Here is an 18,633-nt window from a genome sequence, read left to right as displayed (position 1 = left end):
TACATTCAGTTTGAATGTCTCCTGTTTCAGCTTATGCCTGTTGTCTCTTAAAAACGCGTGTGTTCACCTGCATCAATGAAAAAGTCACGGAAATCTGGGAAGAAATAAAAACGTATGGGAGTTCCCATGCTATTCAAGTCTCCAAGTGCTTAACTATAGCACTTCTAGGCACTATGATAATTCCAAAGAAGGAAGACCTGCAAGGGGCTGGTCTGAATGACATCAAATGCCCCTACATGACTACTATGTTGTATGAGTGGACTTTGGTGACACTTCCAGTTCAAAGCGGAGTACCCACCAGGAAGTCACATAACCTGCCAAAGTCCCGGACTCATGAGAAGATCAGTCCATCCCTGCAGAGATATGCACTTCGGGGCATGCAGGTGTACTGGCCATCACAGCTCCTGGCTGGGGCTTGCTGGCATTCCCCTGGCTCAAAGCACACGGGAGCAAGCACACACCACAGTACCAACCAAACCACTGCCATTTCTGTGTTACTGATAAATGCAGCTGCTGACTTTAACCAGAGAGCATTGAAATCCTAGATTTGGTTGATAGAATGGCGGGGGAGAGAGTGTTACTGGAAGGCAATCTTTTTCATGATATATAAATCATGAAGCAGATCTTCCTCATCTTCCACATCTTGCCTCTAGTCCGAAGCTACCTGCTGGTACGGGAACTACGTGTGTACATGCATGTGTGCATCTGAGAGGCAGAGACACATAGAGTGAGAGCACATGCAGGACTTGTCCATAAAGGAAAACTAAAATAGCCTTAAATACACTCAAATACCACTTGAGCAATGGCCAGCAACCCTTCCTGTTGCCCAAACTTCTCCTTTCTACTTAGCTTGCATTTTTGGAGACTGCTCCCTGGCTGCCTTACAGCTCTGAGTGGGAAGGACTCCTTTGCATCCCCATCCTTAGAGGACATGATTGCCAGGTGCATCCTTAGGAGAAACCAAGTTGAATTTTTTAGTCTGGTTAGGGGGGGGGGAAGATATGTCCCAAATGAAAGCATAGTGTAATACTTCAGTATCTCTGATTAACCCACTTGCTTAGCTATCCTGTGAGTTCACCTTCATTTTGGTCCTTCAGGGTTCACGTGTGGAGCACTAAGTGTGGTGTAACCCACTGAGAGGATGCCACATGAGCTGGGGCCAGCGGTGGTACCTACCGGCAGCAGGTGACAATCAGTGCTATGCCCATGATGAGCAGAAGTCCTCCTCCTGCAGCCGCGATCACCACGGTGATGAGCTGATACGCTACAGATGGGAAAGACAGAGACTCACTTAGAAGCCGCGATGTGGTTGTAAACACTAATGTAAACACATCTGCAGTCCTCACGTAAAGGGATTAACTGCTTATTTCCCATTTCTCTGCCCTCCCTGTGAGCAATATTGCCTTAAATTTTCAAGTTAAATGGATGGAGTTGGGGATCTCTTGCTGAAGGAAGAACAAGCTCTTATTCCCCTTAGGGGCAGATTCCCTTCACTGATCGATCAGAATAATTCAAATGATAATTCATGGATTCACCTCTGAATATCTTGATTCAAGAATGCCCACTATATGTGCTATTATGACAGAGCATCCAGAGAAAGGAGATCTCCTTTCCTTAGGAGATAATATTACGTCAACTTTGTCAAAGAAGGTCAACAAAATAATTTTCAACAGAAAATGAAGAAACAAAAACCACTGACAAGAGTAGCATGTACCTACTGCATTTTAGACATAGTCATTTGCAATTACTTGTTTCAGATTTCCCATTTCTGACACTGCGGAAATTAAAAGAAACAAAACCTGGCACTTACGGTTTCCACAGTTGAATCCACCTAAGCCAAATGGGCAGCTGGTAACAGAAAACAACAGGGAGTTTGTTGTTAGTCGTGCCAACAGGCCACCAAAACTCTATTTAAGAATGATGGTGGGGTAGAAGGAGGGCAGAACAGTCACCATACCTCACACAGGTCTCATTTTCCAGCTTGTATCCATCTTCGCAGGCTAAAAACACAGAAGAGAGACGGGCCGTGAGCACCGCGTAGTGGTGCAGGGGAGGCGTTTCCCACCGCCGCTTCCCAGGGCAGCCTCACCCCAACAGCCCTGGGCACCGACAGGCCAGTCCACGCTGCTGGCGCAGCAGGAACGTGGTGCAGGATCTCCTCTGGTGTAGGCAAAACACCATGCACTTAAATTCATCTCCCACTGCTGGGACCATTTCATGGCTTCCCAGCAGAGCTAGCTTGGAACCTGGCACAGGGTAGGCAGCTGGCAACGTAATTCCCAGCAGAACCTCTTCTTGCCCAAATGCAAGCTCACTGCACACTTGTATTCCTTCCCACAAAAAAGCAGTGTGAGAAATCTGCAAGTGTCTACAGTTTTTGTTTTGAAAACTCATTTGAACAGTGCTACTTTAGCATTGATGGATGTTAGCAATTACCTTTAAATGTAGTATTGCAACAAAATGTTATGCAAACGCAGTCAGGGTAGTCCAAAGTGGTATGTTATGTTTTGCCTTATGTCACCTTTATTTCTTGTCTTTCAAATTTGGAGCTAAATCAAATTTTAAAATATCATACTTTAATATAGAATAGAAATTAAATTTACTAGGTCTAAATAACCCGGAAAACTGCTACGTACAAAGTGTTGGTGAAAAACTGAAACCATCGTTTCAAAATAAAATAATTTCTGTGCTTATGGACAGCTATTTTATCACCTGAATTATTTGAGAAAATTATACTACCCTTCCGGTGAACAGCAAAGGTAATGATACATTGGACATACAATTATAAGCTTCAAATCACTGCTAAGATCACTGCTTTTCTGAGCAACAGTCCCACCAGAGCTCCTGCAGATCTGCTGCCTTTCGCAGAGGCAGCGAAGGTGGTCGCTCAAAGACCTGAGTAGGAGTGACACGGATGGAGTCGCTTTGGGCAGAGGGACAAGCCAGGGCCAGCACATGCAGCAGCCCTTGGGGGTCTGCAAGACGTCACCCAAGGGTCTGCAAAACCCCTGCAGCACACTCCGCAGAGAATAAAACTAGATTGTTAATTGAAAACAAAAATGCTCATAGATTTTTTTTTCCCCCCTCAACACCATATGCTTAAAAATGGTTAGGCAGCAGCTCTCAAGCCCTCTTCCTTCTGCCTTGCTCTCTAGCCATAGGAATAACCTGCAGCCGAAGGCTTGGGCACTCTCTAACCTCAGCAAGTGCGAGGAAATCTGTGGGGCGAGGAGGGGGCTTCCCAGCAGAGGTCCCAGCTAAGCTGCAGCAAAGCCCTCACCTCCTTCGCTGCTCCCGGCACGCCAGATGCCTTTTCTCCTCTGGCACAGCCAGCAACTGTATTTTCAGAAACACTTAGCACAGGAAGGGAGGAAGGAGGAAAAGAAGGACAAATGTGTAACGTTGTCCATTAGGATGAGCTGGCAGTATGACAGTAAACCAAGAGAAAGCACTAGTATTCTGGTTGGATTCAGAAGTTTATGGCTCTTCCAGCATCAACAACAAGTGATATTGATGCCAGCAGGGAGCAATGTGACTGTGACCTCCCCCTCGTAATACAGATCACAGAACTTCCCTAAGCTTAATTCCAGTTTCAAATCAAATAGTTGAACTGGAGCTACATTTTAGAGAACCATCCAAGATTGATCTTCATATTTTCAGTGACGGACAATAAACCACAACCCTGGGTCAGATGCTCATAAAGTTAATTTCCTCAGCCATTAAAAACATTCACCTTCTTTCTGGTCTGAATTATCCCAGTGTCAAATTCCAGCCTTTGGATGTTCACTTGCTAGATTGGAAAAAGTTATATGATCACATTTCTCCTCATCATCAAATCACTCCTTTGCCTTTAATAAAGCCAAGTGCACTGAGATCTTTGAGTGTCCCTGGTTATTGCAGCTTTTCTCTGAATGCTCACAGGTTCTCTTTGACCCTTTCAATTTCTGATTCCCAGAAATAGATGTCGCAAGCCCAGAAATAACAAAACTTCCCCTCTTCTGCCTGCCTGTCCCCTCTAAATGCACCCAGGGACCATATTAGCCTTACAAGCCAGAGCTGGGGACCTCTTCTTTACCTGCCAGGACCCCTTCGCAGCTCTGCCCAAGTCTGCTTTCCAGGAGATGCAGCCCACAGTGTGCCGGCACCCTGCTCTTGGATGGCTGGCCTTGTCTGCGGTCATATTGAAATACTGCTTGCCTGTATACCATTTACTAAGCATCTCATGTCACTCATCACGCCATTTGCCCTGCGGGCTGTGTGGACGTAGATGAGAGATGCACTCACATCACGAATATTGCAGCTCTAGACACAGACTTGCCATAGCAACTGGCATCAATGATGACGGGGGGCTGATGTCCACCACAGCTGGTCTTACACCCCTTTCTCTGCCCTATATAGTCCCAGTACTCTTCCACTACCTCTTTCACTCCATTTATTCCCCCAGAGCTGGGGATGGGAAGGATGAGGTGGTTTACATAGCCCTCCTGCTGCATCTCATCATGATGCTTTTTGCATTGGATTTATTTTTCTCTCTCTAAGATGGTTTCTTTGAAGTCAAGGAAGAGGCCAGCAGTAGATGGACAAGTGTTAAGAGCCTCAGTCAACAAACAGCCAGGGCAAGGCAAGTAGACCCCAAAGGATCCTTGCCTGGTTCATTTGTAACATCGAGGCATTAGCAAAATGAGACTGAATGGGTTGCTCCTTTCACTCGCTAACAAAAGCAGACTGAAAATATTATAAGGCAAATGTTCTTCCAAAGTGACACAACAAGGTCAGGCAGTAACAAAACCTGCAGTGAAGGGGAGGTAGTCATCACCTCGACAGCTCACTGAAGTTGCCTTCCCTAAGAAGCACGACAGCCCCAGGTACCCCAGCCCCAACCCCAACCCCAGCCTGCCGCTTGCGTGCTGGGAAGGCCTGCAGGAGCCTGCAGGCAGATGCTGGAGCCCAGCCTAACCTCACCCCTCAGCCCTAGCCCAACAACGTGCGTAGGGAACGTACACCTTGAGTGGTCTCAAGGCTGGAGCCGTGCCTTGGGCAGGAGCAGCTCTGGGACGCCATGGCACACAGCTCTCCGGAGGCTATAGGGGCAGTAAAGAGGAAGAGCAAGATCCTGGACATGCATCTCGGTCTCACTTAAAAGCTCGGTGCTTATGTCTTTTCCTGTCCTCACCCTGCCTTTTCCTGCCACTTTGCTTTCTCCTCTGGCATCTTTCCTGCTCCTTTGAACATGCTCCCAGGAGAGCTCACGCTGTCACACTCACTCAGCAAGCTTTCAAACATGAGCAGGGAACAGAGGAGAGGCTTAAAGTGTCGGGGGTCAAGCAAAGCGATCAAGTTGTGCTTTTCTACTCTGGATTCCTTTGCCTTTGCCTTCCCAAAAGAGACTCGGGGGTCTCTTTGGAAACCCTCCTTGCTGCTCCTTGCTTCGCTCCAGAAACACTCTGTACTATTAAAAATAGCATGCCCTTGAAAAGTTGGCACAGTGGGTTTGTCGCACTGTTTCTAAAACAGCTCTGAAGATACCAGGAAGGTTGAAAACCAGTAACGACCCAGAGACAACTGAACTGCACCCCGAGAGGTACAACGGCCAGGATGTTGAAACTCCTGTGGCTCAGAGACCCGACCCTTCCTTGGTCCAGGGGATGCTTTTTTGAGCACACCGCAGGGGACAGACACCGCAAAGCAGGACAGAAAAATCCCAGGGGGCTGGGGCAGCTGATCCCCCATGCCCCAGCGGCTCTCCCAGCCGCACCCGCCTTCCCACGGGGGAGACCGGACAGGGCAGCACAATAGCCGTTTCCCTCTTTGCAAATACTATAACTGGAGTTACCACACCACATTTTCACAACCCACAATGAGGGCTGGATGCTCAGGAGACCTCAGTTCCTGTTTAGTCACTAAGAGAGCAGAGATTTTCAGAGGCTGGCATATTGTATGCTATATTTATCAGAAAATAGCCCTAAATATCAAATGAGGGCCATAGCTTGGCTATTGAAAAAGCCTTTAAAAATCCCAACCACCTGGCTTACCCAGATGGGAACAAAGTGATGCTGAAAACGTGGTATCTTGCTGGAGCGTGGCACCATGCAGTCGGTGCTACCCTCATGCCACTGCACTGCAGTCTAAATCCCACATCAACCCTGTCCCTCAGACACTCTCAAGCTGGTCAATAAGATGTTTCCTACTGACAGCAGTGAGCTGAAGGTGGAATTGAGGCATCATTGTGTACAGGTGGGGTTTTTTATATTTTGCACAGCGAACAAACCCATAAGTAGGGAGTAACCACATGTACAAGATGTTAGATCTCTTAACTCTCTGCAACCATTGCATCCAAGTGTCTCACAGTCTTTCAGGTATTTATCTTCACAACACTGCTTGGCAAGAGACATGGATGAAAAAAACGGAGTAACTCATCCTGGGTCGCCACCGTCAGTGATGGAGCAAGAATTGGGCAAAAGCCTTCTAGGTTTCAGCTCAACTCCCCACTCACTACGTAAGCCGTTCTCTGCCTGTCGAGGGTCAGTGGAGATGGTCAGTATTTCCTAATAGAAATCCATCCCCCAACATACAAGATGAAGGGAGGGAAGGAAAACACAAAAGAGAAAGGTTTTGCCTGGAGCTGCAGAGTGGAGGAGAGGCAGGACCATGACCTGGGACCCAGAGATTCCCATCTCCAAGATGTCCATCCCAGAGCCTGCAACACATGAGTTATTTTCAGGCACGTTTTTCTCACTCTCTGATCAGATTTGGAATCAACAAAGCATCTCCCCCTATTTCAACAGCAACCCAACAGACACTGCCAGAAGCAATATATAACCACTACTGCAATTCTTATTGATATGTCATCAGAAAACTGCATTTAAGAAGCCCTGTGACAACCGCTAGAACTAAGGAAGGGACACCCTGATCCTACAGAAACCATTTTGACCATTGGCATGCAGACAAAGACCTTTTTTAAAGTGTAGCAAAAACAGATTTCATGATGTGAGGAGTAGCTAAAAAATAATATAATTCTTAAGCTTAAAATTTCTATTAGGAACCAGCTGAAAAATAAATTCATAATAATTTTCCGATTATTTTAAAAATATTGATGATGTATTAATATAAACTTGTGAGTTTAAAGCACTTCTCCTAAGTTCAATGAGAGTTCAGACAAAATCAAAACAGGCAGAGATGCACGTCATCTCTGCTCTGTGCCACTGAACTGGAGCACAAAGCAGTCGGGCTCCTTTCTCCTTCTTCTCAATCACCGTGACTCACAGCGTGCTCCAGAAAGAGATAATATTATTCCTAGAGAGAGGCTGTATCTTCAGTGTCTGCTGAAAAGTCCTCTAACTAAATAAAAGAAACTTGAGCTGCTAATATTTATTCACAATACTGAGCTTCTTGCATGCACAGCGATACACACACACATAGACATACTCATTTCCACTGGAACAAAAGGTTTAAGCAAAATTCAGGCAAGATACACCGTGAAGAGCAATACCTCTGCAGGAGTGGTCCATCTTGTTGTATTTGAAGTATCCACTTTTGCACTGGCAGAGCGCGACTCCATCAAAGTCGGTGCATTCAGAAGTTTCCTTGTCACATTCCGGGTCTTTCTGCTTGCACAAGCTGCCAACTGTTGGGAAGAGGTGGCCAACATCAGCATGGTTCTCTCTGAACCCACCATTATGCGCATTTGCTTTCCCAGGCATCACATTCAGCTCATGTGCTGCTTTAGTATCTTTTTTTTCTTTTTTTAAATAATATTTGTTCCATTAGGACACAGCCAACATTACACTATGTCACCGTTCCTAGTGTATCTACTGTCATTTGTACAGGCAAATAGACGGGGTAAATAATAAATGTTTCAGCTCGGAGTCAGAAGGGAAAATGAAAAAGAAAAATTTGGTTTGGCTCAAGCTGAAACACTTTCACCGCCTGAGACAGTTCAACAAATCAATTTTTAAGTTTATATCAAGCAAAACATTTTGCTCAGTCCAAAACAATTTTTTTCCATTTCAATATTAAGAGCTGGATTTTTTCATTTTTCAAACAAAGAATTTGTCCTTTCATTTACATTACTTTGAAGCAGTGTTTTACTTTAGAAAGTCAGATTTGTTACAATGAGCATTCAGCAAAAATGTGGGTAAACGATGGAAATTCTGTCACCGAATTTTTTACTGGGAGGTCAGAAAAATGAGTAAATGAAAAAATATTCACGAGAAATAGGATTTTATTGAAAACATGTCATTCATTTGGCACTCACCTTTTATAAACCTCTCCCTGCTAGAGTCGTCTTTTTTTTTTATCTGACATCTTTTCTTTTAGTACTTACACAAGAACATAATTTGTTTCTTATTCTGATTATTTCAAGTTAGAAGTAGACTTTACCAGAAGCATTGTATCAGAGGTAATGACTAGATATCATCTGAGCAGGTCTACCAAAGTAATTTAATTCAATCCATGGTGGAGTGTGGCTTTAAAATACAGCACGTTAAAATAAAAGCACACACTAAATATCTCATCTTCGTGTTTACGTTGCCAAAATGATCCGAGGGGTTTCCCACTACAGCCAGGCTAAGCACTGCTGCCCTTCAACCTCAAAGCCAAACCTCAAAGCCTCAAACCCTGAAGTCACAGAGCTCCACATGCAGAAGTTTAAGGTTGGAAAAGAACTTTAAGATCATCAAGTCCAATCATCAACCCAACACCACCATGCCCACTAGACCATATCCTGAAGTGTCACGTCTACACGTTTTTCGAACACTTCCAGTGATGGTGACTCCACCACCTCCTTGCAGGAGCCCATCTTTCAAGGGTTCTCACTCCCTGCATCCTGCTGGTACCTCTCATATGGTACCTCTCATAGCTAAATCTCCTCTATCGCTCCCTCGGAAAGCGATGACTGGGAGGTGCAGGGCGCAGGGCCACCACCACTGATGGGGTTCACCTGGAGAAGGTCCTGCACAACACTGATGTGCTTCTCCAGGTCTCTCTGTGCTGCACCCATGTTCCCCTTTGGCAGGTAGAAGATTTGGTACCAAAATTGAAAGCTCTTAACTGTGAATCATTTTTACACCCTGCAACACTGAAATTGGGCAGGCAGGATAGTGCAGCTCCCCCCATAGCCTCGGGCAGCTCTAATCAGCTTCAGTTGAGGGTTTTGTCTCTTGGCTTTCATGCTGTTTCCCTGGCTCCCGGCTGCACGGGTGGAATTAAGACTTATGTTTTTTTGATCTGGCCAGGGCCCGGTGTCACATCCCGGAGATGAAAGGCTGCCCTACAATGCCTCTAATCCTGCGCTGCACGATGTTTTCACAGAGGCAGATTTCTTACACATGTGGTGAAGATAAAGCTTGATATCTGCATCCCTTTTGTACTGGGAGGCTCTTAAGATGACTCCCATTTAAATAAGATAAAAAAGATTCAGAGGGGTTTTTCTAAACCCCAAAATCTTTCTCCCCTCTTATAAAAGAAGCCAAATAAAACATCCCTTTCCCTTCCCATCACAGTCCCTCCAGATGCTGTTTACCTCTGTGGAGCATTTTCAGGCCGGAGATGAACTGGCAGGCTTCGGTGGGGGATTTGCAAGCTCGAATGTAGCTTTTCACGCTGCTGACAACGTCATAGAAAGTCACGTTGGATGCTAAAGAGAACGTGGATTGCACTGAAACATGCACAAAATTTGCCTCCCTAACAGAAAACAGAACAAAACAGCCCTCAGTACCACGGGTCAGTCTGATGTCATCGTTAGCACCTTATACATAGGACTCTTATTAATGCACATTATACAGAGGACTCTTATCAATGCAAGCGATGCTTATCACAGACACAGTATTGCATACATACTGAAACAGCCGGCCAGTATAACGGACCTTAAAAACAGGATGAACTTACACACAGAGAGGTAAATTTGGGGCTGGAAGGGGTACTGGTAGCTCACTTTGAAACCAGCCTTAAATCCCTTCTGGGCAGTTCACAATCCCGTCCCCAAGCCGCTCGGGCCAGGAAAAGGGAACCGGGAGAGCCGAGCAAGGTGGTCAGGCATTCCCCATGCCCTGCGCCACTGCCGGGCCAGACCGCATCAAGCCCAGCACCGACTCAAGAAAGAGAACGTGGATCTCAAGTTGAACATCCTGAACGCTTGAGAGTCTCATTCTTCCCCTGGTAGCCTTAGCCTTACCTGGTCGCCTTAACTGTGGAGTGGTGGTACCCCGGCAAGCCCGACAGCGACGCATCGAGCTGCAGGGAAGGAGAGAATAGCTGTTAGTGGCCTGGGGGATGATGGAGGGAGGCAGCCCGGCAGGGCACGGCATGGGACAGCCCTCCTGGGTCACCAACACCATCCCCTGAGCTCGCCAGAGCTGCCTTCTGAGGCTGAGTGGGCTCTGAGCATCCCAAGCAGTTCATCTGCTCAGTAAGGAAGACGTGCCGTCCTGTTGCCAGCGAGGGATGGCTGAAGTCACTGCCGCGCAGCCTTGGACAGAAACGAAGACCTGGGGATTTTGACGGAGCATCTGCCGGCGGCCCCACTGTGCAATGACCACAAAGGCCAAGGCCAAGCCCGAAGCCAGCGGGGAGAGAGCCCTGTGCAAGGCCGAGCTCAAAGCGGCGCTCTCCGAGACGCGCATCTTCCAAGAAGCCTCCCTCCCCCCGGATCCGCACGGTTGGCTGTGCCCACCCCCCAGCACAAGCTGTGCAGGCAGCACCCAGGCAGCGCACCCCGGCTCCCCGCTCCTGCGCAGCACCTCCAAATCACCTACTCCAAAAAGAGCTGGGATGAACTGCAGCCAGCCCAGGAACTGCGAACAGGACAAACTCACGCGTGCAACGATCTGGCTAAAAAACGCAGAGAGATGTACGTATTCCCAGCCCAGGGATCTTTTTGGAGCAACTGATGGCACAGCATACGGGGAAGCCACCAGCACTTGCTCTCAGCTGACTGAGGGCCACATGGCTGCGACAGCTGGGAAACTCCACCAAGAGGCAGGTATGTTTGGGGGGTGCTGCCGATGCGCTTCATGCCGTGGGGTTTGGCGAAGAGCAAGGTGGCACCAGCTGCAGTCCAACCCGCCCCAGCACCTGCGAGATTTACTGATGAACGACGAAGCCCGGGGTTACTGTTTTAATGTTTGGCCTTGGAGGAGCATTAATGCCCTTTCGAGGTCTGGAAAAGGCAATGCAGCCAGAAGACAGTAGCAAAGGACGGAGGCTACAGAAGCATGAACCCAGCCACATCACTTCACAAAAAGGGCTTCGGGATCTTCTGGGCGGGTATGGTGTCTTAAGCCCCATAGGAGCCGGATCTCTCCGCTGCTGTCTTGACAGCCGGGGCAGGGCAGGGGAAAGAAGCGTGCTGGGATTCAAAAGTGTACGTCCCACCAGTCCTACTTACACCATGGTTCCATGACTAAAAAGGCTAAATCCATGCTACAGAGTCTCATGGCTTCCCATGACAACCGTAAGAGGAGCGAAGGGGACCCGTCCCATCAGCATTGCCGACGTCCCAGCAATGACACTCACCATCGCCAGGATTTCACCCTCGACGTGGAGGAGCTCTGCGTACTTCCCATGGGTAATATTAAGTTTCAGGGGGACTTGGCCGATAAATATTCTTACTAAAAAGGAGAGTAAGACAAGTTAGTCAGAACACATGTCTCTGTTCCATGTGTAGCCGTGGTTTCATCTGCCTTAGATGAGGGACGGTCTGCCTGGAAAACCCCTTCACGCAGCAGACAGAAAACTCAGTCTGAGAGTCACTGCCCCAATAAAGCAAAGTCCCTGCCTTGGGATTTTTCCCAAGGGTTGCTGCGATGTTCCCACAGCCCCAGTCAAATTCCAGAGCTCAGTGCTGCTGAACAGCCACCATTTCACCACAGCGTTCATACATTTCATATAGAAACACAGACTAATTTAACAGGACCCCTGAACACAAAGAGAGCTGGGTAAATTTAGCAACAAGGCAGTTTCAGGTACCAAAGCTATTTATAATAACTTGGGGTAAATGTGTCAAATCTCTTACACCTCCCTGCAAGGGAAGGAAAGCAAATCAGCAAGTCAAAATAAAGCACTGCAGAAAGGACATTTTCATTTTTCAAATTGTTGGACAGAATGAGCAATGATATTTGAAAAGAGGTCCAAAAGATGCATTTTTCCATGCTTAGATTCATATTTGATTCATGGCAGCAGAATGCAATAATCCAAGTTGTCCAGACTCGGAGAGATAATATCCCTAAATCTTGTATTAAGTGTCATGAGATACTCGGTGGAAATGAGAACTCAGAGCTCCAGTTTTATGTTGCACCAGAAAAACAAATATGGTTGCAGATAACGTTATAAAGCCTCCAATTCTTTCCCATTTTTTTCCCATCCACAGACCCTATTTTCATGACAAATTTTATATCAGACAGCTCTAATGTAACAACTACGGGTAAAAATGAGAATCACCTTCACAGTATTTATACAATCTGCCCATATCCCAGTTCAAGGCATAATCAAAACAACGCTCTAAATTAGAAGCTGACACATTCCAGCTTGAAGAAATGTTTCAAAACACCCTTCAGGGACACCTCACCCATGTTTCCTTAGCAAAATTTCCATGCTTCTAATCCTCGCTGAGTAAGGGTCAGAAGAAACTCTAGCAAAACAAATTCCCCCTTACAATGGGACATTGTAAGTCCTTGAGATTGAGAGTCCTCTACCAGAAAGGAGGGGGTCAGAACCTGAGTTCCAACTAATAGCTGTGCTGCATGAAAAATGCTAACGGTACGAAACAAGACCTTGATCCTACAAAGACCTTCACGGCTGCTTAATTTTCCGCACATGGCTGGTCTCACTGAAGCCAGGTTACACAATAGCCCCACTCACTTCTCCCAAGCCGGGCACCGTCGCCCGGATTTGCAGAGCTGGGAGCTACCACAGGCTGCTGCACGTTTTTTGGGGGTTGTAAAACACATTAGGAACAGAAAGGCCACAGCTGTCCTTCCTAACAAGCCTGAGCCCACTGCTCTGTTGCTGTGTTTTTAAGAAACGCTCAGCTATCGCTGCGCCTGCTCCCCGGGGCACCCCAGCACGACAGGCATTAGGCACTGCACTTGTATAAACAGTAAAGGCTCTGGTTAAATGTGGTGGCTGGGAGGAACATTAAGCTCCCGCACTAGTCTGAGCCTAGGTTAATTTATTTTAGAAGATTACAGATAATTATTTCCACCTTTTTCTCCCCTGGTTTTTCGCTTTTGTTTTCTTACCTAAATTGCACTTTCCTTTTTCCAGCTCATATCCAAGAGGACACTGACAGATATAGGAGCCACGGGTGTTGTTGCAGGTGGCCAGTGCAGGACAAGGGTTGGAAAGACATTTATCCACATCTACAAAAGCAGAAAAAAAACCCAGGCTATAGTTACAGAATCACAAAAATCATCAGCTGTTGGGCTAAAAAGGATCAACTTGGCTCCTCTTCTGTGACCCCCTGAGATGCTTCATTGCATCATTCACACTTACTACTTATCTTGCTTTTAATTATTCTGTTGGAGCTGAAAGAATAAATACAAACCACTTGCTCTCAGATATTCATTCAAAAGCCCTTGGGGTCCAGTGTTGATCTATGCTAATACGAACACCCAGCTTGCCTACAGCACGGCTCATCTGCAGATCTCGGGGCACTTCTCAAAGACAAACACCACCACAGTTACGGATGGCGAGACAGAAGAAGGGATCTCAACAGCCAGAGCTAGACACCTTCACCAGAGTCCTGCCCTGTTCATCCAAGCCCTGTTTCCATGGTCCAAAGCTAGTGCTGGAACACTGATGCCGTCTGCAGATTACCCAGAAATAGCGGAGGCAGCCCTGGCTGCCGTCACCTCCTTTGCCAGGGCTGCAGCCTCCTCCGTGCCAGGCTGGGGATGGCCACAGCAGCGGTACCTGCCTGTGCCACGGCTTGTAATGGAGCTCCCACTGCGTGAGCAAGGGCCTGGGGAGCAGACGCCAGCTGTGAAATACGGAGTATCAGGGATTAACGGCTGTAGTCCAGATGCCTCATAGATTAGCCAACTCAAACTGTAAATCCTGGAGAAGATATACAATACTTGTATATCTTGAAAAAAAACATGTCCTGGTCAGAAATTCTCCTCTTGCTGTGCGTATGACTCATGCACGCACAAATGCACGTCACACACGTGTGCAAGGGCAGACTGTAGGCAGGACTGTGGGCTTCTCGGTGACGCGGCGCTACATGACGAGCAAGACACCTTACACACCGCTTGTACCTATTTTGCGGCTGCTGCCGAGCACTGCAGCAGAGGCAGGAAGGATGGGCTTTGCGGTTAAATCGTAAAGCACGAGAGCCAAACCTGTGCGTGTGTTTCTGACAGCACCACGCTACCCCGTGACATCACGCAGGCCCTGCAGACCAGACAGTCCTGAGCCGACCTCTGCATCAGGACGCGCCATTTGACGCAATCCCCGTGTCTCGACTGGCCTGGCACGGCTGCCTCAGCGTCAGCAAGAAGGAGATTTGGTATCTCTGATCTAAGCAGCCAGAAGTGAGTGGGCGTATTTTAAAATGTCGGCTTTCACTTCGCCGTGCTTCTGTTTGCGCGTTGTACGGTGGGGACCAGGGCAGCTTCTTCTCTGGCAGCAGTGAGTACCCACGTACAAAGCACCACATCCCAGGCAGCAGAAGGATCTTTTGCCTTCTGGTAAATGGCAAAACTCAGTATTTAAAAGAAGAAGTAACTTGGCAACAGTGTGAATCCATTGTGAAAAGGATAGGTCACGTTAATTTTTCAATAAAAATATCCATTCCCCTACAGTGAATTTTTTTGCATGAAGCCATAGCTATAATTAAAAGCATTCAGCCTGAGAAATAACCTTTAAATACTTAATTATTGGATGGAATATATACTATTGCCAGTATTTCACTGAGATTAATGCAGTTAGCACACACAATATCCTACAGTGGCATGAGGGCCAGGCTCCTGGGCTTTAAACACACAATTAATTTCTATTCATACAAAACTTCAGTCAAGGTATTTACTTCAGAAGATAAGGAGCCTGGCAGCAGTAATAAATTATTGTAACAACACACTCAGCAAGACTATGGTACGTAGCCTACCAGGAGAAGAAACAGGCCCTTGAGTAAGAGATAATTTAGTGAGGTGGGGAGAAAACGACCATAGGTCGTAACAACAGAAGAAGTTCCAACACAAATACCAAGTGCTGGCCAACCACCTTTTCTCATGAATAAGTTAGATCTTGATCGATATCAACCAATAGTGTTGACCAATCGACAAATATAAAATGCATCCTATGCTTACCTGGAAGGCCAGTCAGCTTTATTTTCTTAAAATTCTCAAATTTCAGCTTAACGTTTCCATCAGAAACGTTCACCAAGATGCTCACCCTTCCCCAGCAGTTCAGCTTGATTGCTAAACCCTTAGCTTAAAAATACCAACGTAGAGACCGCGTTCTTATCCTCAAACGCTGCTGACAACAGACTTGTCATACACACGTACATACATAACCCTTCAAAGACCCTTAAAGGTATTCCTGGCCCCCTCATCCCTGGCCCCACCAATTAGACACGTTACCTGTTGCCGGAGACGACATCCTCAGCCCAGCCGTGCTAGTCAATGGAGGAACGGTAGTTGGTTTGGTAGCAGCCAAAGTAGTTGCGATGCTTACAGTGGTCTTGCTGGTTGGAGGGGCTTCAGAAGGACTCGTAACAGGGACGTTTTCTTCAGTGACTTTACCAGGCCTTGCAGTGGTGGGATCCACAGCTTCTGTGCTTTCACCAGTGGTATACACATGCTTAGTGGTAGTGGGCATTTGAGCTCTGTGGGCTTTCGTGGTGCTAGCATCACCTGGGGTTGGCTGGCGACTGGCCGGTACTGTCAGAACAGGAGGTTTTACCGTGGTCAGTGCCATCGCAGGGACGAGAACGCTGTGGTTTGTTGCACTTGGCGAGGGACTAAGGGGTGCATCTGTTGGCCCAGCCCGTGGGGCATCACTGGCCGTGGTGAGCAGCGGTGTTGCCTTCCCAAAGCTGTTCCCCTGGGCGGTGGTGGCTTTTGGTGAAGCGGTCTCCATTACCATCGTGGGAGTTGACACAGACATGATGCGTCCACCAAGCTGCTCCATGGGTGCCGTAGGGAGAGGAGACCCAGTAGAGGTGAAGGTGGTGCTATTTTGGGGCTGGTGTGTGACATTGTGCTTGTTGGTCCCTCTGGGCGAGCTCCCAGCCACGGCAGCTGTGGAGGGCACCCGCCTGACCACAGTCGTAGCTACAGGGGTGCTTGCTTGATCACTATCATTGGACTGCGAGACGGATGATGGTGATGAAAAAAGAGGCAATAAAGATGCTAATGAATAAGATGGGGAAAGCAATGAGGAAGTGGGCAAGGAGGACGACAAAGCCTGCAGAGGGGGTGAAGATGCCATCACAGAGGACAAGAGTGGCTCAGATGATTCTGATGATGTAAACACATAAGTTGTTGGTGGTGTTGATGACAGCAAGTGATGAAGCGATGACAGTGAGGAAGAGGCTGGAAATGCTGACGAAGATATAGATGATCTGCCAGTGGTCAACAACTCAGAGTCAGTGTTGAAGAGAGTTGTATTTTGTACGCTGCTTGCAGAAGCAGAAGTCAACAGTTTGGAAGAGTGTACCAGCAATGGCTCTGTAGATGGTTCAACAAAACCACTGTCACTGGATACATTGCTCCTCCTGTCCTGTGCCACAGAAGATTTTGATGAATCAGAAGGGTTGGAAATTTCAGAGAAAAAGGTGGAACTTTCTGAGGAGTCAGCAGAGGTGCTGCTATTTGAGATAGACAGGAGGGTCCTTTCTCCTCCTCTGGTATATGTGGTTGAAATGTATGTGCCGTCTGTATGAGAAACCGAGGTCCTTTTCTCAGCATCGATGCTACTGACTGGCTGATGGCTACTTGAAAATCCTGTAGTAGAAGGACAAAATATATTAGAAAGACAGAGTAATATGAAAGTATTTTGATGTCATATTAAAATCACTTGCTAAATACATAAAATTTTCTTGTCTGTGAATTGGCCTGTGCTCTTCTAAAAATTTAGAGTACCATCCAAGCATGGGTATCGAATTAGGAGTCTTCTGTGCTCCTTAATTGATGCTAAAATGGTGAACTTGGACAGAGACAAGGCTCCCGTGAAAGGTGTAGGTTTCTAAAACACTGTTCTTCCAGCATTGCTTTTCTAATGTGATTGAGCACTTATTGTTCTGTGATATTTTGTGACAAGCCAAGCAGGAAAACCCATCTGTTCTCTTTATCAGTCATAATTTCTAGAACTCTCCCTCTTATCCTCCATTCCCAAGTAAAGAATATCCATCTTCTTCAGTTGATTTGTTTTTAGACACAGTGAACTTCATACCTCTGCAGGGCAAAATTATTACATTATATTAATTTGCAGCTTATCGTGAACTCATTGACTGAAAACTTTGGAGCCAGGAAATCCTAAATGACTAGCACATCAGTCTGCAAAAAATTCAGATCATTTAGCATAAAAGGTGCAGTCAATCTTATAATATGAATTTCAGAATGTACAACTAAGTCCAGCAATCTCAAAAAATAAAAAATAAGGTATTGAATATTTGATTTAATGCTACAGTTGACTTAGGTCATCATGAAACATTTCTGAAAGCATCACCCAAGAGAAACCAATTAGGATGCAAAAAAATAATGTGGCCATTAAAACAGGAGAGTTTCCCTGCTCAGGTCCATGGCTTCACTTCCAGAACGATTCCCCAACTAGGCAGGGTCTGGCTTTCAGCCATTGGATGAAAACACCCCCCTGAGTGAACCCGTAGGTGGCATTGCGCATACTAATGAATGAGAACTTTGCATACAACAAAGATAAATGCAGGACAGTGTGAACTTCTCTCCCCCACCCCCAAATGTACTCTGGGAGACACTAACTTACTTGTGAGATCGTTTTGGAAAGAAGAGTAAGTGGGTATCTTGGAAGAACGTGTGAAGAGTGTTTCCGTCGCAAAGTCCATGAAGTCCCCGCTGCTGGTGGAGGTGTTGGCCGTCCTGCTCTGCTCCACCGACACCGTCTGAGCTGGCCCTGGAGAGCTGGCGGTTTCGGCGTAAGAAGCAGAGCTCTCTGTGCCACCGGCCAGCGCGCTGTCCGTCACCGAGTGCGGCGTCCTCTCTCCAGCGCCAGCAGATGTGGATGAGCTGTACACAGGATCAGTGATGGGTCTGGACATCCTTTCCTCAGCACTTGAGCTGCTTAGGGAGTGATGGCTGCTGCCCACGGCTAGAAGAGGATTGAAAAGCAGATATCTGATTTTATCATCTCAGAGCAGAGAGCACTTGTGAGTTCTACAATAATTCTGTTTGGAAATGCAGATTGTTAAAATTGAACAGATAAACACAGATTAAGTACAGATTAAGTAGACATCATATATCTATCCCCTTAAATGTGATTTAACACACAAAGCCTATTCCAAAGAAACAGGACTATCCAAATACAGAGGGACAATTGGTACCATTAGAGTCATAATGGCATATTTATGTTATTTACAATTATCACCCCACCCAGGCAGGTAGTAGGTGTGTCACAGAGCAAGAAGTTACACGTCTCATTCCTGAGACTTCTTTTGTTTAAGCA

The 18,633-nt window shown here is 46.7% G+C and overlaps 1 protein-coding gene across 1 annotated transcript in view; it reads right to left on the bottom strand.

Annotated features, from left to right (window-relative positions):
- The window catches only part of HEG1 (heart development protein with EGF-like domains 1), a 20,490-nt gene extending 2,261 nt beyond the window's left edge, over positions 1 to 18,229 (bottom strand). Inside the window, exons 1-11 of the mRNA XM_010295854.1 lie at positions 17,938 to 18,229; positions 16,540 to 16,940; positions 13,909 to 13,975; positions 13,236 to 13,355; positions 11,512 to 11,606; positions 10,172 to 10,230; positions 9,521 to 9,681; positions 7,490 to 7,624; positions 1,958 to 2,000; positions 1,811 to 1,848; positions 1,177 to 1,264 (exon numbers count right to left, since the gene is read on the bottom strand). Of these exons, the coding sequence (XP_010294156.1) occupies positions 1,177 to 1,264; positions 1,811 to 1,848; positions 1,958 to 2,000; positions 7,490 to 7,624; positions 9,521 to 9,681; positions 10,172 to 10,230; positions 11,512 to 11,606; positions 13,236 to 13,355; positions 13,909 to 13,975; positions 16,540 to 16,940; positions 17,938 to 18,229 (1,499 nt within the window). The remainder of the gene's footprint in view (positions 1 to 1,176; positions 1,265 to 1,810; positions 1,849 to 1,957; positions 2,001 to 7,489; positions 7,625 to 9,520; positions 9,682 to 10,171; positions 10,231 to 11,511; positions 11,607 to 13,235; positions 13,356 to 13,908; positions 13,976 to 16,539; positions 16,941 to 17,937) is intronic.
- Positions 18,230 to 18,633: the final 404 nt, after the last annotated feature.

This window comes from Phaethon lepturus, unplaced genomic scaffold (genome assembly GCF_000687285.1).
Source record: "Phaethon lepturus isolate BGI_N335 unplaced genomic scaffold, ASM68728v1 scaffold16431, whole genome shotgun sequence".
Taxonomy (NCBI): domain Eukaryota; kingdom Metazoa; phylum Chordata; class Aves; order Phaethontiformes; family Phaethontidae; genus Phaethon; species Phaethon lepturus.
The sequence above is the reverse complement of the archived record's forward strand: the minus strand, read 5'-3'. Positions and strand labels throughout refer to the sequence as shown.